Source organism: Leptosomus discolor, chromosome Z (assembly GCF_034619465.1).
Source record: "Leptosomus discolor isolate bLepDis1 chromosome Z, bLepDis1.hap2, whole genome shotgun sequence".
Taxonomy (NCBI): Eukaryota; Metazoa; Chordata; class Aves; order Leptosomiformes; family Leptosomidae; genus Leptosomus; species Leptosomus discolor.
The window spans coordinates 9,868,805-9,896,588 of NC_141419.1; the positions used below are offsets into that span (position 1 = coordinate 9,868,805).

At 38.2% G+C, this 27,784-nt stretch overlaps 1 protein-coding gene across 1 annotated transcript in view; it reads right to left on the reverse strand.

Moving 5' to 3' along the window:
* Positions 1 to 24,208, reverse strand: part of SLF1 (SMC5/6 complex localization factor 1) — a 37,968-nt gene extending 13,760 nt beyond the window's left edge. Inside the window, exons 1-11 of the mRNA XM_086480032.1 lie at positions 24,101 to 24,208; positions 23,937 to 24,050; positions 23,712 to 23,787; positions 21,141 to 21,384; positions 18,807 to 18,969; positions 14,148 to 14,276; positions 12,679 to 12,732; positions 7,943 to 8,101; positions 7,215 to 7,381; positions 5,669 to 5,806; positions 3,744 to 3,909 (exon numbers count right to left, since the gene is read on the reverse strand). Of these exons, the coding sequence (XP_086336158.1) occupies positions 3,744 to 3,909; positions 5,669 to 5,806; positions 7,215 to 7,381; positions 7,943 to 8,101; positions 12,679 to 12,732; positions 14,148 to 14,276; positions 18,807 to 18,969; positions 21,141 to 21,384; positions 23,712 to 23,787; positions 23,937 to 24,050; positions 24,101 to 24,208 (1,518 nt within the window). The remainder of the gene's footprint in view (positions 1 to 3,743; positions 3,910 to 5,668; positions 5,807 to 7,214; positions 7,382 to 7,942; positions 8,102 to 12,678; positions 12,733 to 14,147; positions 14,277 to 18,806; positions 18,970 to 21,140; positions 21,385 to 23,711; positions 23,788 to 23,936; positions 24,051 to 24,100) is intronic.
* Positions 24,209 to 27,784: the final 3,576 nt, after the last annotated feature.

Below are 27,784 nucleotides of genomic sequence, written 5' to 3' on the forward strand. Positions count from 1 at the left end.
CTCTCTCATCCTGCTGCGGGGTGGGTGTGTGAGCAGCTGGGTGGGGACTTACCTGTCAGCTGGGGTCAACCCACTACACCATGCACAGCGAATTAAGTAAGATCCAGTTAAACCTTTTTTCCAAACTCTCCTCCTTGTTGTTACTGTTGAGAATCAAAGCTATCTCACTGAGAAAAGCACTGAAGTGGGAAGAGGCTGTTGACCGTGTTAGCATACAAAGGTCACATCAGTACCACTGATGTCTGCCAGCTTAGCAAATGCAATTTCTACATCACTGATCCATTTAATGCTTAGCCAAGTCAAGTACAGTGCTACCGTGACAGAAGTTTCACAGAGTGTTTTAGTACACATAAAAGTTCTTACAGGGAAGCTTTTCAGTCACAGGAAAATTCATTTTAGCTATTTTACTTTGAATTACAGGGTTATTCTTTAGAGTTCTTTTTTATGTGGTATAAATGTTTTTAGAGTTACGCAGTACTCCAAAAGCACCTAAAATACAGTTCCAAGAAAGTTACTGCAAGTCACAGATAGACCAGAAAGACATTTAATTCAACTAATTTACACCAGAAAAATTTATACCAGGTAACAACGGCTGAAACATGGAAGAAAACAAATTAGAAATATGCAAGATGATGCAACAAAAAAAATCAAATTAATGCCTCTCTGACACCTTTATCAGGCTATGTAAGATGGCTTTTTTAAAAAAAACACCGGTAGTATCGGGGATGAAAAGCACTTCTGACACCATTTGTGACGCTGTGAAAAGCCATGCAATAGCTCAACGCTACTCAAAGTGTTATAAGCAATATATACATTCCTTTGTAAATTCTAAGACTGAATTAACAGCTTTGATTCAAGTAACCAGGAGTTTCTGCATCAAACCTATTTAAATAATAAATGTTATTCATATTAAAATTATATTCAATATTGATTTGAAGATCTCAAGTGACAGAAAAACTCCTACGTTCTTTGGCAGCGCATTTTTAACTACAAGGATAGTGTATCAGTTCTATTCCACCAAGCTGTCCCTGCAGATTAACACACTGATGAGCAAGGGCATCCAATTTCCTGTCATTAATTTTATTCTGGTACTTTTCAGATAAAGTAAATTCTATCTAACACAAGAAACCAATGCACTCATATGTGTAACTTAAGTCTTTAGAGCCCTTCATTCTTCCTTTTTCTTATGTAGGTTATAATACGCCTGAAAAGTAAAATATCTTCCAACTATGTAAGTCAAGGAAACCAGTAACTGAATTTCAGCACGGATCTTCTCACTTAGAATACTGTAACTGTTTCTGGATTTCTCTTTTTACACACACACACACACACACACACGTAATTTTTCAACAAATTAGCACTAAAAGAAAGGAAACATATTCAGGTATTTTCCCTCCACTCTAGTGCTGATTTGTGGAATCTCTTTGAATCACAAAAAAAAGAGAATCTGACTCTGAAAGAATAAATAAATAATTGCCCACTTTCACCACTTAGAAAAGAATGTGTTTGATATACCCCAAAAAGGAATTTAATTAAATTATTCACCTGTTTTCATTTACAGAAATTTCCACGGGAGGATTCCATGGAAGTTCAGAATACCACAACCGGCACGTTTGTTCCTTCCCACAAGCAAACACACTTGCGTAAGTGGGAAACAAGGTCATCCCTTTACACTGTGCTATGAAACAATTTCCATGCCCATGCAGACAGTAAGAATACTCAAAGTCACTCCTTTCTTTTAGGTTTCTGAACGGCCTTATGCGTTTCTTGACAATGTGTGGCCTCTTAAACAAATGACTTTTAAAAAACAAAACTAGTTAATAATGACTCACACCCTTAAACCAGGGATAAAGTGAAATTTTGCACCCAACAGGCTATATCTAATGACATGGAAATACTGTGGTTTTATTTATGCATCTCTAAAATAACAGAAAAAGGAGAAAAGAAAAAACAGTACTGCCTACGTAGCTGGGGAGGATCTGCTCCCTTGGCTTTCTGAGTAACCTTTTCAACTATGTCATGGAATTTTAAATGAAGTCTCTGAATATATGGAAAAATCAGTAGATTAAGATTTAGTATAACAAAACTGAGAGTGCAGAAAGGGACAATGATGAGTTTTGAATGTAAAAATATGGTATTTTGTTTTAGAGTTTGTATTTGCCAAAAAATACAAAGGGAAAGAAAAATGCAATATATAAATACGAAGTTAAAGAATAAGGTTGTAAGAAAGAACACACAACACTACAGATACTATAAAGCAACAAGCCGCTTTTTAAGGCTAGAATTCATATCTGCAGGGATATTGTACATTACAGTGCATAAGATCAAAGAGGGAAAGGAATAGGCATCTGGGTTTTGAGCTGAAAGTACAATTCCTATCTATGTATATAAAGAAAATAGAATCTAAACAAGAGGTAGGTCTATGTTTTATGTTATGTTTCATTCTTTCTTTTAAGTTTATTTTTCATATATGTACTACGCTCTGTCTGACACAAGTGATTATTCTGCTTATGCAAAGAACAGTTTATGAAAAAAAAGGTATGGCTTACAGTGCTGGAACTTGTCAAAAGAAGGCATAGTAGAAAAAAGAAAAAGGTGCCCACACTTAAACTGCAGATTCAACACCAGGAAATGTATGAAAGCAGTCTCATTTTCCAAAGAAACAGAATGGCCACTGACACCAACTGAATGCAAGCCTGCTTGGTGCTCAGTACCTTTGAAAAGGTAGGTTGTTTAAATATAAATATCGGTATAGAAGCCTAATTTTAGGCACTTTTTTAACATCTTGACCAAGGATAAAAGGCAGCACTGTTTCAGAATGTCTTGCTTTGAAAGCCCTCAAAAAAGGTAGGAGGTCTGGCTAGGTAAGATGAGTGAAGCTCTCATTATGTTTAATCCTTCTGCTTTCTTAACATAATGAAGAACTACCAGGTATTATATTGAACGTGCTTTTTTCTCTGGAATACTTGATTTTCTATTGTTGTTCTGTTATTGTATTGAAAAAGTGAATGAAGTACCTATTTATTCTGTGCTTTCACAGTAATTTAAAAGAGAATGCAGAGACAGCAGTAAGTTTGTATTTTATGTGAAAATCTAGAAGTCAAAGATGTTTTACAAGGCCTCTAGCTTCTGAAAAGAAAGAGGTGGTATAGAGGACACTCAGTATCTTTCAGGTCAATGTCCTGCTGGTCAGCAGGTCACAGAACAGCAATTAAGTTGCCTTCAATTCCATTTTTATGAAAAGACCTAGGGAAGATACCAAACGAAACTAAAGGACTCGTGAAGAAAACTGGGGCATTTATTAAAATAAAATAATGCGTATCTGTAGAAAACAGGAAAAAACTATTAGTTTTGTTCGCTTTCTCCTTCCAACATTTCCTGAATACAATCACTGTAAAATAAGATAATCACCTCTTTCGTTACACCTTATTGTTTGACAGGATGTGTTAAGCTGGTGTCCCTAATGACTACAGTAATACCTGCTGGTAAGGGCATGTGAACATCTGAATGTAGCCAACAAGCTACTCATGACTCGTTTCTTCTCTACAGATCAATATGAGAATCTTATGGATCAATTCATTTCCTTTAGTGGAGCAAAACCCAGCACGCTTCACAACAAAAGGCAGCTATAACAAGCAGCTGTGATACTTACATATAATTCCTCACAAAGGAATGAACAAAGGAACACCTTTAAAAAAAATATGCTGGTCTTCATTATTTTAAAGTACAAAATTCATACTCACATCATTTTTTCTGTTCAATTCTCTATGGGAAAGCACGACCCAATCTGCTAAAATATTTATATGTTTGCTAAAAAGCACTGAGGTTTCGCTTCCCGGCCAAAAGGTCTTCAGAAGAACTGTCTGTGGCATGACTTGCTGATGCTGTGAATTGGTCTGTTCAACCAAACTGCAAAAAAGAAAGTGAAAAAAACCTAAATCTTTATGCCACTTTGATTACTATAGTTACCAGACAGAAACCTTGTCTTCTGTCAAAACACACACAGGTTTGGCAATTTTTAAGTACGGAAAGATCAGACACAATTTCTGATGAATAACAAGTAAAATAATTATGACTATTTCAGTCAGACTGAAGGGATTCTAATATTGTGCTAATATTACCTAAAGTAAAGGTTGCCTTTACATATTGGGTTTGTGTGACAAGGTTTTGGCAGCAGCGGCGTTACAGGGGTGGCTCCTGTGAGAAGCTGCTAGAAGCTTCCCTGTGTCCGACAGAGCCAATGCCAGCTGGATGGACCCGCCGCTGGCTAAGGCTGAGCCCATCAGCGATGGTGGTAGCGCCTCGGGGATAACAGATTTAAGAATTGGGGAGGAAAAAGCGTGAGCAACAGCAGATGGAAGAGAGACATGAGACTGTGTGAGAGGAACAACCCTGCAGACACCAGGGTCAGTGAAGAAAGAGGGGGAGGAGGTGCTCCAGGCACCTGAGCAGAGATTCCCATGCAGCCCATGGAGGCCCACACTGGAGCAGGTGGATGTCCAAAGGAGGCTGTGACCCCGTGGGAAGCCCACGCTGGAGCAGGCTCCTGGCAGGACCTGTGGCCTCGTGAAAAGAGAAGCCCACGCTGGAGCAGGTTGGCTGGCAGGACTTGCGACCCCATAGGGAACCCACACTGGAGCAGTCTGTTCCTGAAGGACTGCACCCCATGGAAGGGACCCATGCTGGAGCAGTTTGTGAAGAACTGCAGCCTGTGGGAAGGACTCATGCTGGAGAAGTTTGTGGAGGACTGTCTGCTGTGGGAGGGACCCCATGCTGGAGCAAGGGAAGAGTGCGAGGAGTCCTCCCCTGAGGAGGAAGGAGCGGCACAGACAATGTGTGATGAACTGACACCAAACCCCATTCCCTGTCCCCCTGTGCCACTGGAGGGGTAGAAGATTAAGAAAATCATGAGTGAAGGCGAGACCGGGAAGAACTGATGGGTGGGGTGAAGGTGGTTTTAGGATTTGGGTTTATTTCTCGTTACCCTACTCTTTCTATTTGGCAACTAATTTCCTCAGGTTGAGTCTGCTTTGCCCATGATGGTAACTGGTGAGTGATCTCTCCCTGTCCTTATTTTGACCCATGAGCCTGTTGTTGTATCTTCTCCCCATCCAGCTAAGGAGGGGAATGACAGAGCAGCTTTGGTGGGCACCTGGGGTCCAGCCAGGGCCAACCCACCGCACTTTACTATACCAAGGCAGAGCAAAATGAAGACTTTTCTTATACTCCATAAACTAAGGAAAGATACTTGTCTCCCTAGCAAAAGGTAACAGTTAACTGAATTTAAACAAAAAAAAAAAAAAAAAAAAAGAATGTTCAAGTGATGTTCAAAATGCTGTTTGTCTATCTTAAAAGAATGAATACTGAAGCACGGCAAAGCTAAAAATACAACTTTATGTGCAGAACTAAATGCTTACTGTTATTTGTAATATAGTGAAATAATAGGCTGGAAAAAGTTTGAGGCCTTAAAACACAATCAGAAAAAAAGTATACAAATTACAATAAACTAAGAATCGAGAAATATAAAGGAAACGCTAAACTACAGAATCTCTGTAGAATAGTATCTTATTAGGAACACACAAAAATCAGGATACAACCTTCTGTAGATACAGAAATGCATGTGAAATTGTGAAAAAGTAATGAGAAAGTATTATCCTATAAAACCCACCTTTTTGTCAGAAACTCTACTTCAGCTTTTACTAAATCAAAGAAAAACTTCAATAATGTTTTGTGAACTATCCTCTGTTCACCTCCTTTCTCTGAAACTGGGATTGCGTGACAAATGGTTTTGCAATGAAGGCAAGAGCTGAAAAATAAACACCAAAAAATCCATTTGTATGACAGAAATCATAGTCTGACCTATCAGCAAAAAAGTCATCTTTGACTTGCGACAATTTTGACAAGGACGTACCTTGTTCCCCAGCAACACTGATCATTTTAAAGCCTAACTTTCTGGTTTTAAAGTTGTGTTTAAAAAAAACAATTAATATGTTTGTGACTGGGGCTTTGTGTCACAGATGAAGATTTTGTATTATAGTGTAAACTACATAATTTAACTGTTATTTTATTTTTATGTCTCTACTTGAGGTACTGTACAATTACTAAAATTAACAGAACTTCTTCAAAATCCTTCAGTTACAAGGTAGTCTTGTAATATTTTATAGGTATTTAATATCCTACAAACCTGAGTTCAGATAACAGCTTACACACAGTACTGTTTGACAGGACCACAGTTTGTGATCAAGCCTAACGATTGTCTAACATGATGAAGATAATGTTGAAGTAAAGTGCAAACACTTTTTTTTGGCTAGAATTTTGTGTAATGGACCACCAAGGTATACAACTGCTGGGTATTCACATTCTGCCAGTAAGTACTAAAAGATAAAATGACTGAGCTGAAAGATAAATTCTATTCCATTCTATGTGACATCTTTCTAATAAAAACTATTAAATGCCCCGATTACAGTAATTCAAGTACAGTGATTCAACATCCTTCACGACTATAGACATGCTTACAATCATACACATTCATATATCTGTAATCATGGTTGTATCAAAGTATTTAAATGCTACTAAGATTTTACGACAGTAATTAGAAGAGGTAACATTTCTCTTCCAAATGAACGGAAGAATTACTTTCTATTGATACAAATTACAAAAATTGCGTTCTCAAGCTAAAGCATAGACTAACTACCCAAACAGCTCCTATGTACCGAGTCTTGTATTTGTAGATGTAAGGGCATAATCAGACTTCCTGAACAAGATGGTAAAGTTTATGATTAAAATCAAAATACAACATGAAGCTTCACCTTTGTAAGACAAGACTGGAATTTCCTTTCCAACTGCAGATACATATGTTTGTGTGTGTGTATATATATATACATACATACACACAGACACACGAAATATGTATGCAATAATACATAATTATAATTTGTGAAAAGATTAAAAAATAATTTTTAAAAAGAGGAAGAGGACAAGAAAATATACATTTTTTCCTTTTCAGAAAACCCCACCCCTCTGCCTGTGCGCTAACACCTACAGAAACATAGCGAAAGGTCCAAATCTCAAGTTACAATTCTAGACCTTCACATAATAGTTAACTTGCACTGGTGAAAATGTGACTTTGACACAACAGCACTGTATCCCTCTCCCCCGTCCCGAGTTTGGAGTAACACAACTACTGCATCCATCACCTCATTAAACTTTCTTACCTTACAAGCATCTCTATGAAAGGCCATGTGCCCTTCTTACAGATAGGACACTGAAGAATATCAAAATAATACTTTAACATAGATGGAGACTTCCAAGGAGGATCTTGTTGGAGAACAAGGGACAAAATATCATGAAGTTTAGCATAAAAAATTGCATCAGTATGTTCCTGTAATAAAATGAGAAAATAATATTGGCTCCATACTGGGCAAAGATCCATAATCGCTAAGAGTTTATGTATTTTCTTTAGTCCTTACAATCCCAAGTGACCAAATTTAATTAGTGAAGTAACATGCAATTTAATTCGTAACTACAAGCAGGAAAATTCAGAGTTTACAGAAAAATAGGAAGGAAACAATGAGAGCTTGCTCTAGTGTGATATTCCAGCTGAATGTATCACTGCCTGTAACAAACCTTCTTCTCAATTGCACTCTCTATCTGTGGCCCACTAGGTTACAAAACAAAAGTAGCAAAAGCGCTGATTCTGAAAGCAACAAAAAAATTCTGGGCCAATTCTTCCACAATGTAATAAGAGCACGATATGCATACAGTTCATAAATAAATAAAATCCTTAAGTATTAAATTATTCCCTTTTTTAACACAAACACATTGATGAACATAGAGTGAAGTGTGAATACATCACTACAAACCACTAAATACTATGTCAGAAGCAAAGATCATACTACTTCAATTTCTTAGTATTTATAATACTATAGTCTCCATCTCTCACCAATAGAGCATATTCTAGAAGAGAATGAAGAAGTTGCACAGGAGGTTTAGAGTACTTTTGTTCAGCAGCAAGTTCTGTGATCACATCATCAAATAAATACTCTTCCATTAAGCCTTCAAGTATATACCATGTGTCTCTGGACAAGTCAGTACTTTTAACCTAGGAATGAGATGTCTTTGTAAATAAAAGAACAGCTTAATTAAAAAAACCAAAAACAAACCCTTACAAGAACTAACATGAAATCTCCAAGTAAGATGTTGGTAATATAATAAAACAGGAAGAAGGTTATAAATCAAAGCAGAAATATTACTTATTGCCCGATCCAATGGGCTGCTGTCACCTAGAAAGGCATTCATTTCACTACAGGGCTTTCACTGAAAAGATAGTAGGTTTCAGAATGCGCTTCTCTTCTTACAAGATCTGAATATATCTACCCTTTTAAAAAACAAATTACAATTCACACACTCAGTAGCTTGTCTGTAATTTATTCTGGAAAAGTATGCAAAGGAGCATTAATATTTCCAAGAGTGCAGAGTACATCCCACAGTATGTGGCTGGAGCAGTAACATAAGTAGTACCACTGAACAGCTAAAAAAAAAAAAAAAAAAAAAAAGGCAAGAAAAACGTAAAAATCATTAAATAAATCATTGATGAGTACACACTTAAAATCAAAAACCACATAACTTTTATCTCTCTAGTTCTCCTATTCCCTTATAGCATGTCAGAGAAGCAGCTAATGCTACAGACAGCATGGGTATTGATCCCAGCAGATCTAAAAACTCTGAAGATCTTAATGGCACAGGGCTTCCTTCTTACTCTCTACCACTTATGACAGCAAAACACTTAACTTTGCAAGGTTTCAGAGGACCCAGAAGGATCTAATGGCTTTCATGAAATGCTCTATCTGCCCTGCAATTTCCCTGTTACTGTCTGCACACTCACCTTTCCAAACCTTTATTTCCACAGATTAATGGTATAAAAGAGGAGCTACTGACGATCTCAGCTACAGCACTGTTTACATCTTTCCCCTAGTCCAGGTTCAAGCCAAAGCTAAGAGGCACAAACCATGAGCAACTCTACTGCTAACTGAAGGACCCCTTTCCTCTGCCTGGTACCTTCTGTTTTGAAATCCAGCTATTTCATTGACCACACAGCCTAAGGCTCTTGTAAATTCAAAGAAACTGAGACAGGGAGTCACAACTGAAAAGCAGAGTCAGGGAGATCACTGATTGGACTGCTGGGAATTAAACAGTTACATAAATTTATCGTTGCTTTAGTCCCTGTCAACTTGTAGACTTCATGATCTCTGTCAAAAAACTTGGCTTCTAATGTGCATTAGATACAAGCTACTTAAGACATCCTACCATTCGTTTTAAAATTACTTTAAAATTTAAATTAACACAGACTTTGAGTCCAACTGTGGTCTTGAGGTCTACACAGTCCACTATTAGTGAGACAGTTTCTAGAAATGTTTCAGTTATAAACTAGAAACATTAGCAGCTCAGGTCAAACCTGAAAAAACTTTTGAAAGAAATTATAATCATAGTTAAATCACAGCTAAAGTCTCAGTGAATGAACATTACCTCAACATTAGATATTTAGTTTATCTGCAAATGTTTCAATTCTCAGACTCCTAATGTACGCCATTGTTACATTAACAGTAAACAAAGCTGCTCATCCAGACAATTTTCTTTTAATCAAGTCTTTGTGCATCTGGTGTTCGCAACTTACATTTATTTTAATTTTCTCATTCATATATGCACTATTAAAATCTTCACGCTATTTCCTTTGGAAATAATGGTTGCATTCATACTTTTGTAATGTTAATTATATGCAAACAGCACATCTAAAGAGCAATCATAAACTGTTTAATGGCAGTCAAAGAGCAACTTCTCTGTCGCCTGGATTTAAGATGTTTGAAGACAACTCAGTATATTGTGCATGTACAAGCCTGTTACTACTGGCCCTCATCTGGTGATTGTACCAGCATCCGTCTTTTTACATTGTGATTGAAAGTTGTCTCTCTTGAAAATTCCAGTACTAGAAGAAACAGCAGCATGGATGCATTATTTCGAAAGCATACTGAAACAAAGCTGTTTTGGCAAAGCGTGAGGCCTTTTGCATTGCATTCAAGATGAGAGGAAATGGAGAACTGGTTTTCAGCTTAATTGTAAGGGGTAAGGAAGGATGATTGAAAACTGAGGTAATGAACTTTTTTCAGTTATCAGAAGACACCTATTATAGGGCCTTAATACTCAGTAAGCTGTACAAAGCTGCATTGGCTCACATTTTGGCTGACGAGGAACTAGCAGTTTCTTGTGAAGCACTGCTGGTACAAGCATTAAAACTTCCAGCAGAAACAAATGAAAAATGAAGGTCCACAGACAATGAGCTGTGTTTTATATTCAGAGAATTTATATTCTTTGTATATAAAACACACCATATGTGAAAGAGAAGCTGACAAAAGAGAAATAAATATTTTAAGGAAGAAGACAGACAACAGAACACTTGGCTGAGTTTAGCCATCCTAGGAGATGCAAATGGAGATGACTGAATTTAGTATGTATTTCTAATCTGTTAATTTAGTCCATAGGTTTCATTTTACTTCATCAGTATTATTTGAAATATTTATTGGAGCTGTTTTTAAAAGGTGTAAATATATTGCGTATAGCAGTGCTATATCAGATGCAAAGGCTAGCAACGGACATTCCACAAAGCAACGGAAGGCAGTGGCAAGTCATGCATAAGAAAAGTAATAGAACTAGGTTTAAAATTTCCAAGAAAAAAAATTGTATTATTAAGAATAGAGAATAACAATTTTGGCTTACATGTGTTAGGAAAGCTTAAGGTTTTTTTCCTATAAATAAACTAAACATTAACATTAAACTTCAATGTAAATCCTTTTAGTAACAGAAATGCATGCAGCGTTTTGCCTACTAATCGTAGTGTCGGACAATGATGAAGGCATTTTAGTGGTCATGTTTTAAAAATACTTTTCTCCTCCCTTCCTTACTGTGTCAACAGAAAGAAATTGGATAAAAAGAGATTTCTGTGAAGCCTGAGAGCTCATTTTGTCAGACCGGGACCTCATTTACAGATCAAGTAACTATTTATGTTGTATAGCTCATGAAGATACTAAATCCTCAGCTATTAAGAAATACAGGAAGCTAACAGATATTCATTAAGTGTTTCCCCTTTTAACTTTTAAATAACACAAGTTACCATATAAAGTACAGTAGCTCATAGCTACTACGGATAATGCTTTTTAAAAATTACGAGGAAATGTTTCAACCTTATTTAAAGACTTATTCTTAGGATTATAGATAGAAAATGGAAAATTTTGAAAGTATTTATTTACTAAAGATATATTACGAAAACTTAATAAAACCTTGTGCTGACCTGTACCTGACTTATTGCATATATTTGGTTTAATGGGAAGAAAAAATGAAAAATTAACCAAATAGGATAAAAAAAAGAGATTAAGTCAAAGTAAATATGAAAACAGGACTGGAAAACATAATGCATTCTACTTGCAATCTGTGCTTCAGTAGACTCTGAAACATGCATGATGATGTTTAAGGCTTACGCTTAAGTAAGAACTCCTGTTTCTTTCTACAGTGAGACAACCTTTAGCTGAAGTCTGTCCATACAAGCAAAAACAGGTGAGCACTGCAAATAGGTGTGTATACTTTCTCTTTATTGCTACTGCATAAATACAGTGCTTGAATAATTTAAGATGCTCTAAATCACATTAGGGCATCTTTGCTTCTAACAGTATATCATGGGTTACGGCTGGGCTGGCCACTAAATGAATGACAGACACTCTCTATTACACCCCCCCACCCCCAGACCCCAGAAGGGGAAGAGAAAGAGAATAAGAGAGAGAGAGTTACAAGTTGGAAAAATACTAAAACAGCTTTAATGAAACAGTAAGAAAATAACGAAATATATACAAAACAAATATTGAACTCCCCCAACCACGTCACTACAGATGCTGCAGGGTGGGCACTGGGAAAAGTCCCAGACTGGACTCAGCAGCAGATGGGAGCCCAACTCAGAAACTGGATGCAGGAATGCATGGATTGGTATCAAAGGCCAAAGAACAGACAGAGTCCTCCTTGGACACTGGCCATAGCAGAAGAGGACTTGACCCTTGTGATCCCTCATTTACACTGAATATGATGTATAAGTAATGGAAGACTTTTGTTGGTCAGGTTTGGGTCACCTGTCTGGCTCGCTTCTTCCCTGCAGGTGTGACCCTTTCACTTACTTACGACCCTTTTACTTGCTTATGACCCTTTTACTTATGGCACTTCAACACAGCACACAAGATTTAGCAGTGACCTTGGTTTCTATAGTGTAAGCAAAAGCCCTTCTGCACCCCATTCCTTAGTAGTAACTACAAACATCAAGTACTGTAACTTCTAGAAGCAGACACTGTATGAAAAAATATGCTAACTTCAGAAACTGCAGTTACTTGTAAGAGACTTTGCTGAAAAGTAAAATCACTGAACAGAGAACTCGTTCTGTTCTAGCTCAAACCAAAGCACTGCAAGAACAAACAAAATTCAACAATATTCCAATGATGCTCTAATTGTTAATAATTTTATTAGCATTCTGGATAACATAAATGTTTTAAAACGTTTCTTTGATAGCTAATTTCACCAAGAAAGTTTGTTTGCCTATAATAATAAAATTCCACATATGCAACATGCCCTTTTTTTGAGAATCCTTACCTTTGGACTGCAGTTATTCAACTGGTCTTTTTGAGCAAACCTGTGCTTAACAGCCTGTAAAACAGGATAAAGTCAATCTCCCTAGATACCAATAAACATATTCAACAAATAACGTACAAAACCCCCAAAATGGCAACTTTTGTTAAACACAGTTCAAGCAAAACATTCAACATAGCAACCTATTTATCTTTTTAATATTTGGATGGCAAAATTATGAAATAGAGGATTAGAGACCTAAAATTATATGGGCAATTTTTCTGCCCATTTTTCCTGTTATTCTCTTCTTGTTGTTTATGTGGTTGCTATGTAAGGACAGTTTTACTAGACGACACATTAAAAAATATTGTTTTCACTTTTTCTAGGGTAAAACACAACCTTTGCATTCCTCTTGCAATGGAATACCTACAATGTGAAGATATGGAAGCAGGTGCAAAAATCTATTAGTATTATTGCTATCTTTAGTTATGGCCTAGTGTTAAAATCTTATTAATACATGTTACCAAAACAGTCTTCTAGGAGAGATTGTCTCTGGAATTGCGATTACCCCATCTGCACATAACTATGTAATAGTTTGAGGGAAAGATAATCTGATAGTAAGTGCATTTGTGTGTAGTACACATGAAAAGTCAACAACACATTTATTTTTTTAAAGGTCTGGAGGGTAGAGATTTGATAAAAAGTCACTGATAAAAGACGTAGCATTTGAAGGCGTATAGATTTAAGTGGCATGAGTCAGCTATTTGTAAATCTCGTGTTTAAACACTGTGTACATCGAGGACTTAAAAATTTCAGTTCTTTTGCTGCTAAGAACTTATATTAATATACATACAGGACTTTATTTTGCAGTTACAAAATCATAGCGCTTCATGTAAGCAAGCTCCTACAAAAATACACACCATCATCTGCCTCACTGCAACTTACAGATAATACATCCTAACTCAAAGTAACTGTTTTTTCTAGATAGGAAATAATGTCTTTAATTACTAAGGTAGCACATTTATCAGGATTAGGAATGTAACAACTTTAAAACAAAGTAGTGCATTTAGCTCTGCTTTTTACTTGTAATCAAAAACATTCGTATGAATCAACAAAATACTTGCTCTACAACACACTTAGTTTTAAAAATGTGTAATTCACCTAGGTAACAGGAAAGTCATAGAAATATTGTATTCCAAAGACATTTTGCTGAACAATATTAGCCACTAATTATCTCATGTATCATACCAAGACTTCAAGTAGTCCACCACGCCTTCCACACACCCATGTTTACCAATTACCACTACTCAATTATATTTTAGCTAATGGTAGATGTAGTAAATATGGGATTATTAAACACTGCAGGTTAAAAGGCATTATTACTATTTCAAAAGATGTTAAAATACTTACTTTATTAGCTCAGTACTATAATGAAAGATAAATTCAATAACATACATTTTACGCTAAGAAAGCATTAACTGATTGTTACTTACTGCAGCAAAATACATATGTTTTATAACAGCATTTTTCATTTCAAGCTGCATGTCAGACATGATTTGGTCTGTTTCTTGCGCAACCATGAAATTGTTCATTTGGATATCTTCCGTATTTTGTATTTCATGCTGTGCAGAGAAAAAAAATACCACTTTTTTTTTAGTTTCAAAGCTAATGCTCTAAACCAGCTTTTATGTGCTAAGTCTTTCTATATATTCTATTGTAAACCCTTGTAAGCATATGCACGCTTATCTAACTCTTCAAGGGTCTACACCACGTGCCAGATAAACAGACAGTAGTTTGGAAACAAAGCGCTGATGTTGTAGGAAGCTATAGCACAGGAGTTATCAATGTAAGCTTTCCCACAATTATTTCTCCTGACTTTAACTCTGACCCGATCCCTGGGGCTGAAATAAGAGCCATGCTTCCATAACGATTCTCTGTTTGGACTTTTCAAAAACTAAAACCAAAGCCCACACCTTTTCAATTAAGTCAAAAATATAGTGAGGCTTAAGACATTTTTTTTATCAATTTGACTATGACCATGCATTCGTTTTAAAAGGGCTACTACACTGAAATCCTAGTTCCTGCCTGTAAGCCTGGTCTAAACTAGTAATTTAAAATACAAAAGTTCCTTTTTTCTTTAGTAATTTAATCTCCAAGTCCAACGATAATTTCCAGCTATGTCTTCAGTGCAGGGAACGAGAAAGTATTTCTTAAACTGGATTCCAACTCATTCTGAAAAGACTCCCAGTGAAGCCACAAGATAATTTTTGCTAGTAAAATATAATGACAAAAAAAAATTTAAAAGTTATTTCAGCATATGAGAACAACACATTTCAGTAAGAGATTCAGTGTATGCTTTTCGTCAAAGATACACAGACTACGAATAAAACACCATCTTTGCTTCAGGCAAATACACGTGTAACTTCAAAACCAGTCTCTTCCTGAAGTGTGATGGGATAAGAACACAGATACAGGTGAAGTGTTCCCCTTCGTCATAGTACTGACAGCCACTTTTTATTTTGAGCAGGTGTGGAAGACTTGGGGTAGCTTGCCTTCCAATCCAAACACCTAAAGCTGACAGATTAATCAAGTATGGGAAATATGGGAAATAACAGTAGGCAAAATAACACAGTAGTGCACGCAATGGCATGATGCAAGCCATAAACAGTTTATATTTTTAACTTTTCAAGATGATGTCTCAAATGCTGCACATTTCATCCTGTTTTCAGTTTTTCCCTAAAACGTGTAATTCAAACCAAAAGTATTTGGTATGTGCATAACTGTATTTCTAAACAAATATTGAGTTTGTTGCATATTACAGAAGAGAGTTACGTATTTTGGCAACTTGAAAAAAGCTCTAACTAGCTTTTGAAGAGCCAGGGATAATCGAACTTTGATGCACTAACTAGTCTTTACTTCTTGTGGCATTTTCTGCATACTATTTTCAACATGCTTATAAAAATACATTAGAACAATTTATAGTACGATCTTGGCAAAATCTTATGAATTCCAGCATGCATCCAACAAAGCATTTATTTTAAATCTGAGACTAGCTTCCTAAATTGATACATGTGTTTTAGTATCTTGTACCAATAAATTTGACACCTTGTAGGATCAAATCATTAATGACAATTCCACAGAGTATTTTAACACTAGAGTTATGAGGCTGAGATTTTAAGAACAGATACTAAAATATAAGGATGAAGAAAAGACTTGGCTCAAAAAAAAATTACAGCAAGAATGGTCTGACTATCAGTGCAGTTCCACTGAAAAAAAAAGAATATAATGCTGCTTTGCCGAATTTGGCATCTGGACACATACGTGGGTCTTTAGGGGAGGAAGGGGTGTATTTATTTTTGCTCAAAGTAGCAGTCAAATACCAGGACTATGAATTTACAAAGTTGGAACGTTCTAATGAATTATGTGCCAAGTACTTCTGGGAGGGAGAGAAAAAGAGCATGTCTATAACATTCTTTGATAAAGGCTAATACATTTGGACAAGTGCTGTGATTTGATTGCCTATGTTTTATTCTTTTCCCTTTAAGAGACCAGGAGTCTTGGCAGTTTTCTGAGTTCTTTAGATGCATTTAAATAGAAAGCTAATGCTGTCTTGGCCTCTGAGGTGAGTTCCTTTAATGAAATCTAAGAAAAAAAGATACGCGCAAGTTAATGGACTGGTTAAGATGGAAACCTGTTATCACACCTGGGAGGAATTCAGGGTGCATAGCAAGAAACACTTTATTCTCATAGAGATCAATAAAAGGTGAGGTAGCCATAAAAACTTGACACTCATTCCTCTATTAAATGTAAACGTCTATCTTAGCTGAAAGGTATAATAGAGAACAGTTTCCCTGAACAAGTTTCATTAAGAGACTAAGCACTAGACTGAGATCCCACATTGATGTGTGTATTCAGGGTGTAAACATTAAGGCCTTTCAACCTTCTTCTCACCCTTCTGTAACAGCTTTACTGCTCCTTAAAATAGGAAAGGCAAAGTATATTCTATGATCTGAAGAATCCAAAGGATTTTCAAATGAAGTAGGTTATGCCTAATAACAAACACAGTTTTACCTCCTACGTGCTTGCAAATGTAGTATTTTCATGTAGCAGCTGACTAAAATCATCGCACAGTTTGAGCAACTACCAGACTAAAAGAATCTTCTGAGGCCTTTCGAGTAGTTCCAGGTCAAAATACTAAGAAGTTCTGAATAGTGCATCTGAGTCAATAGTGAATAGCGCATCTTGCAAGCAAAGAACTTTAAATCACGAGGCATCTCTCAAAGCAAATAGCAAGAAAAAATTCTAGTTCCAGTGAATTCCTCACATACAACAAAATTAACTGAACAGTGCCATGTTACCCCACGGTTCCGATGGAAAGATGAAAGTGAAATAATCTGCTTTTCTTGCTCTGCCTTCTCTTTTGCATCACTGTAAATTTAACTCCTGATCCAATTTTGGAGCTGAATGGTAAACTTAACAATCTGAACCATTTGATAATGTACTGGATGCTTCATCTGACTTAGCCAGTCCAACAAAAAACTCTGTCTCTCTGGAATGACAACTTTTACTGTGCCTTCTCTCTCCAAATAAGGTCCATCCAGGTCCTCATGTCTTAGTGGATCTGATGATGTACTGTCTCATGTTCTAGATCAGCTAACAGAAAAAAGCTATTACAGGGACCTTGGAGAATCCTCTTCTACCAACCAAGAAATGCAGAGCTTGCATTCTGAAGAATTTAACACTTTTGACCAGTGAAAGAGAAAGAAAACTTTGTCATATATGGCAACAGGTTTTCTAACATGGAAATGGACAAAGTAGAATCTAGTCTTTGCACATGTAAGCATCATGTGATTTGAGTTGCAAGGACTCATAACATTTTCTGAAATGCAGACAATTACATCCCTTCTGACTCCCTGGATGAGAGTTCTGCAAACGGAGAAGCATTACAACATATAAAGTGTTGGTATATAAGACATTCTTCACAAGTCCTCTTGACATGCTAATCTACACTCACAGACTTGCTGGCTGTTTATGAAATCTTTAAATAACATGAATTTAAACTAATTTTGTCTACAAGCACGGAATGATCTTTCTACAGCAACATCAAGTTAAAGGCATGCTCAGATAGCGATTCATACAACTGTTTTAGGAAATTATAATTCTTGCAGCATCCAGCTCAGTGCATTCACTGAAAACGGAATACAGGTGACCAGCTTGCATTAGACTCCTAGAACAGAAGTAGCCTAAGTGAATTTTCTCTGCCTAGTACACCGTTCCCTTACAAGACTCACATTGCAACAACCAGCTCTTCCTACCCATGAGGGACAGCTAGCAAACTGATTTTGAGTTAAGAATCTGAACTAAAACAAAATTATCTACAGACTATTTTACCATAGTCTTTCTATAACGTCATGAAAAAAAGGTAGAATTGAGGTCTGTTGACAAAAGAAGTTATTACATAGATCTTGAAGCATGAAGATAGCATTACAATACTGCCAAACCCAGTAAAATATATACATGCACACACATACATAGGTAGACAGATAGATACATAAACACATTTGAAATCCTTACTAAAATAAAGAGAATGTAAATAAAAAATAGTATTTTTTTTCTTGGTATTTTGCAAATAACTGTGTAGTTGATAGTCACCTACACTGGAACTTCCTCCTGAAGCCTAATTCATTTTTCCAGCGCAAAGCAGGAGCAAAGGAAGAACATGAAGGGGAAGAAGCAATAATGTATGCTTCCTTGGTGTTATTTTTTCTGGTCTGAGACAAACCACTACTTTTGGAAAGACAATTTTTCTGTTACAGAATCACGGAACAGTTGAAGTTGGAAGGGATCTCTGGAGATCATCTGGTCCAAACCCCCAGCCCAAAGAGGGCCACCTACAGCCAGTTGCCCAGGACCATGCATGGATGGCTTTTGAATATCACCAAGCATGGAGACCCCACAGCCTCTTTGGGCAACCTGTCCCAGTGCTCCACCACTCTCATAGTAAAAAAAAAGGCGTTTCTTGACTTTCAGGCAGAACCTCCTGTGTTTCTGTCTGTGCCCATTGCCTATAACAATAAATATATTCTTAATGCCGCATTATTTATAGTAATAATAATAAGGTATTAGTAAGACATGTTTTTTAATTTACTTACCTCAAAAAGGTACTCTCCTAGATACTGGAAAGGGTAATATCGAGCTTCAGAGAGACTTTTTTTGTCTTGCATAAGAAAAGTGTTATTATTGATGAATATATGAGTTATATTGTGCTCTGCATTTTGAGATGGACATATGGTTGCTTTTCCAGCTTCAAGAACTCTAAATAAACATATTTAGAAAGATGTATTTACTATGTTATATTAATACTGCCTAAAACTACATTATCATTCACAAATTACAAGCATGCAAGTGCAAAAGAATAAGGGTTCCAGACGTATGGCACTGACCAGCCTTCATTAGGAGGTCAAAAGGGCACTTAATAGCTTTCAGGAAAGAAAAGAACTCACTTAACAAGACATGTTCTCTTCACAATTTAACACTGTTAATTGAAATCAATGTATACCTCCTACGTATCTGACAGAAAACGTTATCTGTGCACTTTTTCAAAGATCAAATTTGGTGACAGCAGCTATAATTTATTGCATTATGTCCCCCACAATGATGATGGTCTTTCAATAAAGTTTTGCAATAAATTAAGTGGTTTATCAAAAATGGAACACTGCTTTTCTGAAACATAACACTGTATTTTCATAACACAAATACACATTTTTTAATTCATTTTGGAATAATTTACAGCACTTGGTGCTGTCCAGTATTGTACATAGAAAACAGATTTCTTTGTCTTTGGGACACCACTGCATGCAAGAGTTTCCCGATGGGCAATTTCCAGAGTTGAACAGCTGCAACTACTCTGATCTTTTAGAAAAGGCACCAGACAAAAAACATGGTTGAAGGAATAGGGGCTCTTGACATGCTGGATATATTTTTTATTTTTATTAACCCAAGTATGTAAGAAGAAAACGATGCTGGTCTCACACACTTACCCATCCAACAGCTAAGGCACTAACAGCAGGAAAAGCACAGAGGGGAAAAAAGGCAGTGTTGTAAATATTACAGAAAAATCAGTCTTTCCCCAAGGCTACAGTAGTCTTCATGAATGAAAACAGTACTCACTAGAGACAAAAAACATCCACCTTTCAGCATTTTCTAACCAAGTAAAAGGATGCCCATGCTGGTGTATGGGAAACAGTCTGGAAAAAGAGATTCTTTCCACAAAACTGCCTGTTCACCTGTCTCGCTGATGTAGTTCCCGTTAAAGGTTATTTCTATTGTGAACAGAGAGTTGAGCAAGACAGCATTTCAATAGTGTTATCATGCTGCATAAGCAGTTCTTATGGAGAAAGAAACAGCATTTTTCACAAGGGTAGCAGGATGAGCGCACTCTTCTGCAAGACAGCGCACAGTAAACTCTTTTGCTCAGCCAAGAAAATAGTATCCTTAGAATGTCTTCAGCTGGCAAGAGCAGAAGATGGTAACTTCAGCTACACCTCACTTTGTCTCTATGAACTGCAGACAGACAGTCATTCTGTGATGCAGCATGCAGCCCCGCACCACCATCAACCAGTCAAACTGCACTTCCCTTCTTGCTCGTGCATCTCCAGCAGACACAGACTGGAGAGCTCCTAACCAACTGGAATTTCAACAGAGGAGGAGAGTAGGACAGTACCTGCTGCTGCAATGAATGTAAGGCTCTGAAACAGTGTCAGGGTATGTTTGCTTTTACTGTACCAGAAGCAAACATTACTTAACATGCTCTGTTCGCGGTCCAATGTAGTAATTATACCATGGAATCCAAATGTGGAGGAAGAACATGGGGGAAAAAAAAAACCCTTGTACTCACGGAATTCTTGCACTTCAGTTGTTTTCCTTTTCCCTTATACTTTTGTCCTTTCCCTTCTTAACTATCTGTATTTACACTGTATCAGAAACACGCGTTGCAGCACTACAAGCTGTTGCACAGATGTGACACACAAATGGATCAGGTCAGTCACAGTGTGGCCCAGATCCCTGACAGAGAGTTCACAGCTGGCTCAGGTCACCCACCCAAGTGAAGTAATGTCTCCTGTTCCAGCTACTACTCGAACGCAACGTCCGCACAAAACAAACCATGACTCGTAAAAAACCGTAAGACTCTATCTTGCCTCATGAAGAAAGTTTCTGTCAGCAGTTTACTTAAGATGGAAACATACATGAATGCGTGTTATTTTTGACACTACACTAAAAGAAAGCAAGAAAAGCAGTGAAATTAAAGATTTAAAGTCCTTTTCTTACAAAAAGTACGTAAGTATATTAACGAAAACAATTCAGCATTTGAAGAGCTGGAGGTTGTTATGGACCAAAATAACTGGGATTGAAGAACAAAAATGTGTTCAACCTTACAGTAAGTGTTCCATCGTTCATTATTTAAGCTTTAAGACATATCCTCCTACCTTCTAATAGACGCCATTCGTTTATCACCTTCCTTAACAGCGAGGACAACCTTCCATCTGTGTAAGGCCCCTGCAGCACCAGAGCATGTCAGTTCTTCGCGCCATCTTTTAGGTGCAGATTGCATTTGAGGTGAATAATGGCTGTCGTTTTCAATTTCATATCCCCATTCGTACGTTGTTTCATCAAGCCATCTGCCACTTTCGGCACTATTAATTATGTACTCCTTAGTTAGTATCCACTTTCCTAAAAAGCAAATGAACTGTCAACCACAAAAGATTTTTTGTGCAGACAAATGGCAATCAACTGAAGATCTAATACAAAATTAACTTCAACTTTTCTTGCGCAAATAAAAGCTGGAATTATAAGTACCATTTTAAAAACTTCTTCCTACAAGAGTTCTCGTCTTCACGCTTTGGAATCAGAAATGCCATTGAAAATGATCGTTTTGTTTTCTTTAAACGATGAAGTACCTTTTACCATTTCTCGATAAAATACTTGTCTATCTCCTCAAAAATCTGCGAATGGAATTTTTCAGCTTCCCAAATTTTGTTCTTACGACAGAGCCTTGCTTAGCCCTTTATTTTTAATATAATTTGGCACTTTTATAAATGTAGTAAAATGAAGAAATATTTTGCGACCAATACGAAAAAGAGGAACAAAGGTTTTAGCATGTAAGCTGTCTCTTTTATATATTTTTAATATTACTTGCACTGCAAGTGTAGTGAATAGCAATATTAGGGGGATACGGTTTTAGACTTTTGTCTTTCCCCTTTCTTCTTTTCACATCCTTTTCTCTCATCCCTTGGCTCCACCTCCTCCGCCTCTCCTCTTTCATCTTCCGCATGTATGCGTTTGATACTGTATGTAATGATCTTCCCCTTTTTCTGTGTCTCTCTCTTCTTACAGGTTCAGGTCAAGAGCTGTGGTTAGTACCCTGCTCCTGTATTGAAACTACCTACAGAAGACACTGTAAGAGAAATTGACTGGAATTGTGTGAACCTAATTGGTTTCACAGAACAGCAGGGCTGACTGGCAGAATGTCTCAGTGCAGAAGCACAGATGGTACTTCTACATAACCTAGCCTAGGTACTAGTAGACTTAGGACTGGAAAAGGTATGCCATGCACAACCTGTATTAAAATCACTTTATTTCAAAGTTGCCATCTCAAAACTTCTGTCAGCTAGGAAGTCCATGAAGACTGGCAACCTTGTTAGTATTTTCTGTTCACCTCTAGGGAGTTCTAAATGGGTATGAACACAATTTTTTTACACTTATTTGGGAAAAACTGCAGTAGGAATGAACACAGTCTCTGCCATCAAGGGCAAGAGCAACGACTATGTGAAAATAGCACCTCTTCCAGGATTAAAAAGTATTAGATGGTATTGGGGAAGATTTGCAAGTATAGAAACATGACAAGAGTTTTACATTGCCATGTGGACACTACAGATACCATTTCCACTCAGTTCAAGAAAACATCTCCAGATCTTTTAAATCCCCAAAAGGGGATTTAAATAACAAAACATTAACTCAAAGGTTTGTAATACTTAAAACAAAGAGTTATGTCACAAATCTATCTGCATTTTAATATTGTTTCCCTCATTGAAACTTTTGGTCTACTTCCTTTTTGATAAGAGTAGGATCAGAATTTTACAGTAGTTCAAGCAATCGTGTCTATGTTTATATATATGTGTATACATATAAACTCACACCTACATTCTGGTAGTGATAGATGATCGAAAATGCCTACTAATATGGTAGGTACAAATGTAAATTCAAGACATTTACATGTATCTTTAAACCCAAATCTACGTTTAGTCTTTTGTGTCTGTTGTCTCTTAAATTTAAGATTGTCCATCCTAAAAATTGATTTAACACTCTGGCCTAATACAATATAGGTAAAATAAAGATCACGTTTAATAAATCAGTATCGTGAAATCTCATAAGTCAACAAAATTTTCTATACTCATGATACAATCCTTCCAGGTAATCAGTCTATAAGGAAATCTTAAGATGCAGAATTCTTATCCTAAAAGCATTTTAGTTGCTTACGTATGGGATTTCAGCATCAGGCCTTAGGTAAAAGAAAAGTGAGAGGAAAGACCAGAGACTTGTGTCCGAATGGCAAAAGCCTGTAATTTTCTCTTGCTGCATAAAGAGGAACTTACAGTAACCTTTGCCAATGGATGTTGCGTGTGAATTTGGTGTCAAAAATCCATGGCGACTACAGGTGTCCATACTCTCTTTGCCTCCTTTTCAAGCAATCCATTTTCAAGCGCCCATACCACTTGGATATGACTTCATGATCTAACTATTACATATTAAAGCTCTCTGTTCGGGAACAGATGCAGATTAAATAAAAGAATATGACAGGAATATCATTTAGGAAAAAATCCAAACCAAAACCAAGTAAATCGGAACTTGAACATAATACTGAAAATCAGAACTAATGGAACAAGAAGAATGAGAGTTCGTAAGACAGTTCATTAAATGTAAACAGGTAACTAGAAAAAGGGTCCTTTCCAGTCCCATGTTATAGTCCTATGAAATTTTACAGCAAATCTTTTACTCACCTGCAGCACAGGCAGCTAAGAACTTTTCACTCTTGCACAGCTTTTTTGCTATAAGATGTGTACAATTTCCATATTTCTAATAAAACAAAACAAAAACCACACTTGTATCACTGGAAAACAGCTTAACTTTCTTAGCTATTCATACAGAACTACTGCAGTGTCCTTTCTTTCAAGGTTCGGGTTTTTCTTTCTGCTCTAATCATCAGGTACTTTAGTGAACAATACCTTATTATCTAAAAAAACACAGTCCAGTTTTAACAGCCTTTTGAGTAGTGCCTTTTTCTCTTCTTTTTTAAATCCGGTGAATTGGACTATCCGTTTCTGCTCACTGTGAGCCATCTGTTAAAAGAAAAACAAACGAAAAGGAAATGTTAACACACAAAACACACATCACTGAACGCTGCTTGCACGATCTTACTAGTAGTCCCTGCTTGTTTTCCAAGGAGAAGCGATAACACACCACGAGGACCCAACACTACACGACGGCGGTACACCATGGTTGAGGCTGTCACTGCTTGGACACCTGAAAAACGGTAACGGGGTAGGCCAGAGACAGCCTCCCAAACTGCGGCCTGCAACGGGCTGAGCTACCCCGGCGCAGGCCCCGCGCAACCCACAAGCCCGGAGGCGGCAGCCTGCGCCCTTCAAGCCTCTGCCCCGCTGCCAACCGGGCCGCCGCGGGTGCGGGGGCCTCCCGCCGCCCGCTTTCCACGGAGGCCCGCGGGGAAGCGCCTCAGAGGTGCGGCGGCCCCGGGGAGCGAACCGCCTCCCTCCCCTTCTGTGGCGGAGGGGGAGCCCGCCCGCGCTCACGCACAGGCGCCGCGGGGGCGCGGGCCCTATGGCCGGTCCCTCTCGCCCCTCGGGCCGGTCCGAGCCGTACCGGGCGCTGCGCTCCGCGCTCGCCCCGCGGCGCGTTCCCGCCTTCCCTCCCCCGCCCCGCCCCCGGATGTGGCGGTGCGGCCGTTCCGGGCCGTTGTCACTGACGCTCCGCGGTCGCCGGGGCTATCGGCTCGGAGCGACGGGGGGAGCCCACCCGGGTAAGTGACACGCCCCCCCCCCCCCCCCCCCCCCCCCCCCAGCGGGGCTGACCTTCCCTTCCCCTCCCCTTACCGTGCGACCGGGCCTCGGCGTCAAGCGGGCCAGGGCTGCGGGCCGCCGCGACCCGCCACGCGCGACCCGCCACGGAGCCCCGGGGTTCCTTGCGGCTGCCTCCTCTTCTCTGCGGCGTGGGGTATTGCGCAGCTCCGCGGCTCCCCGAGCGGCGGCGGCCGAGGGGCTAATGGGCGGCCACCCCCGCGGCGTCAGGGCGGTGCCGGTGCCCCTGTAGGGCGTCCCCGCCGGAGCGGGCCCAGCTTCGCGCCTGAACGAGGGGCGGGAAGGGGAGGTCTGCTCCCGGGCCGAGAGGAGTGGGTCGCCGGGGGTGGAGTGGGGGGGGGGGTGGGGGGAAGGCTGGGGGCGTGTGGCGGAGGCTGAGCTGGGAAAGACGCCGGCGCCGCCTCAGAAAGTCACGGTTTGTGTCGCCTGGCAGAGTTAAAGCAGTCTGGTAGGGGTGTGTGCTGGAAGATGGAAGAGACCTCGCTAAGTAGAGGAAGCTGACGGAGGAACGAGGCGGACTTGGATGTGGATGCGGGTTGAAGCGGCTTCGTTTTGGAGCGGGCTGTCTGTGAGAGTCAGAAAAGGGACCGGGGGTTTCTGCCCTTCTGTACCCTTTTCTGTGGATCTCAGAGGAACTTTCAGAGTGTCTTGTGCCACATGATGGCAGATACTCCGGGAAGATGGACAGATACTGCCACAGCCCCATAATCAAACCGCATAGTGAAGGGATTCCTGCCCCGCTGATCGAGTTGTTACTGACTTCATTATGGAAGTCAGTGTTTGATTCTGTTTCTAAATTACAAAGCAACATAAAAAGGTCAAAATAATATTCAGATTGTACCTCACGCACTCAATTTAGAATTGAGAAATGTGGAAGTGCCAAGATTATGACTGCTTGTGAAACTCTATTTCGGTCCCTTGTGTGTTTGGGAGATGACTTAACTTGATTGCTGTGTCATGTGTAGCGCACAAGAGATCTGTTAGTGCTTCATAATGAATAAAATTAGCGTTGTAGAACACTTTCTTTTTGATTCCTTTTTTATACAGCTAGAGAGTAGAAGGCACACATCCTGATTCAAGCACAAGAAAAGGTGATTGAATTACCTCCTTAGAGAACTGAAAGCTACTCTCTCCCCTTCCATAAAATTCTGATGTGATAGTGGACAAGTCACTTTGTACACATTGAGGTAGCTGGTTTGTATTTAAAACCTGTAAACTCAGATATGTATGGCAAAACTTTGACAAGTGCTGTGTATTTGTCAGTGCAGCTTAGATCGTTAGAAGCAATGCTTTGAACTCACCAGTGCTACAAAACATAGGTTTTCCTGTGGAACGAAGACCAAAACCACCTAGCTTTGGGCATGTAAAATTTGGCAGCACTTTGGATGCTTGGTTTTAAACCTGAGTTTCACCAATATCAGAATGGCAAAAGATTTCTGCCAGGCCTCAGATGGGTCTTGTGTTGCTGTTTATAAAGTTTTCTGGTACCCTTAATGCTTTTTTCTATCTTCTGTTTCCTTAACATTGCAGCTATATTTTTGTATGCAGGCATGAAGAAGTAACTATCAACCACCTCTGTCATTAGTTCTTGATATAAGCAGCACTTAAAAATCTTTAAACATCTACTTGAGTAGTCGGAGTTGAATGGCTGTATTTATTGCTTGCATTTCCTGATTGACCGTGCAGATTAATTGCATTTCCTATTTTGTACTTGTTGCACCTTTATACCTTCGCTGTTCAGTTGTCTGCACTGTAAAGGTACTCATTTTAATTCTTGTAACTGGAGTGCAGAAAATAAAAAACCTGTGTTTGTTTTACAGAATATGTTCTAAAGTTTAGACCACATTTAATCTCTTGTCCCTGAGTATTTATTTTTTATTTGATAGTAAAAATTTACCTTATTTAAAAACTAGGACTACAGTTCATATGAATAAGTAATTCTGTGTTTATTTAGTCTGCTAAAGCTGAGATAAATAATGTTTGGATTAATATTTTTTAAAGTTAACAGTTTATTAATCCGTACTAACTATTACTTAACTGGTAACTAATTGCAGTTTTATGCCGCAGGGCTCTTAACAGACTGGAGAAATTTAATTTGTGAATTTCAGCACGTGATACTGTAAACTAGCAGCTAGTGAAAAGTTGCATACATATATTCTGACCATTTGTTACCTTTAAGAATTAAATACTTTGTAGTTTTTGGTTTTTTTTTCTTGTCTCAGGTATCTAAGATATGTGGAATCAAGGTAAATGAGACCTCAAACATTTCACGCCTGTTTTCACTTTAAAATACATTGCTGCTGAAGTGTAGCTTTAAGAAATTAAGACCTTTGTTTTCATGATGTCTGATAAGTTCGGATTTCACTTATCCCCTCCCTCTATTATTTTTTCATCATAAGCCTAAAATATTTTCTTCTTTTCCGTCCGTGTTGTGATCTTATTATAGTGGCTAAATATCTCTTAATTCCTTATGTTTTTTTATATTTACAAGAGTTTATATGAGGTCTTGTAGTTCTAGGGAGCCTTCTCTTTAGCTAGTGTATTTTTCAGTATCTGTAGGTTTTTTCGTTCTTGTAATATGTTTGTCAAATATACGGTTCAGTTGCTCAGTATTATAAACTATATTTAAACTTTTTCTCTGGGTTTTGGATGGATACTCACTTGTACAATTTCTCTTCTACTGTACATGTGACATCTTTATTAAATCTTGGAAGTGATTTTCAGAGCTACACAAATGGTATTTCACTTACAAAATTTCTAATGACATTTTAAGGACTATCAAGAATGGCTTGATAGCTCCCATGTCCTCAGTTCTTTAAGAAGCCAAGATCAGAGAAAAAAGTATTCCTTTTACTTTTTCAGAGTTTACTTACTGTGTTTCAGGTGAATATTTTTCAGACTTCTGTAACTGCTTCTTTCTTAGTTTTGTTTCTTAGGGAGATAAAAAAGAGAAAATTCTTTTTCATTCTGCGTTCTAG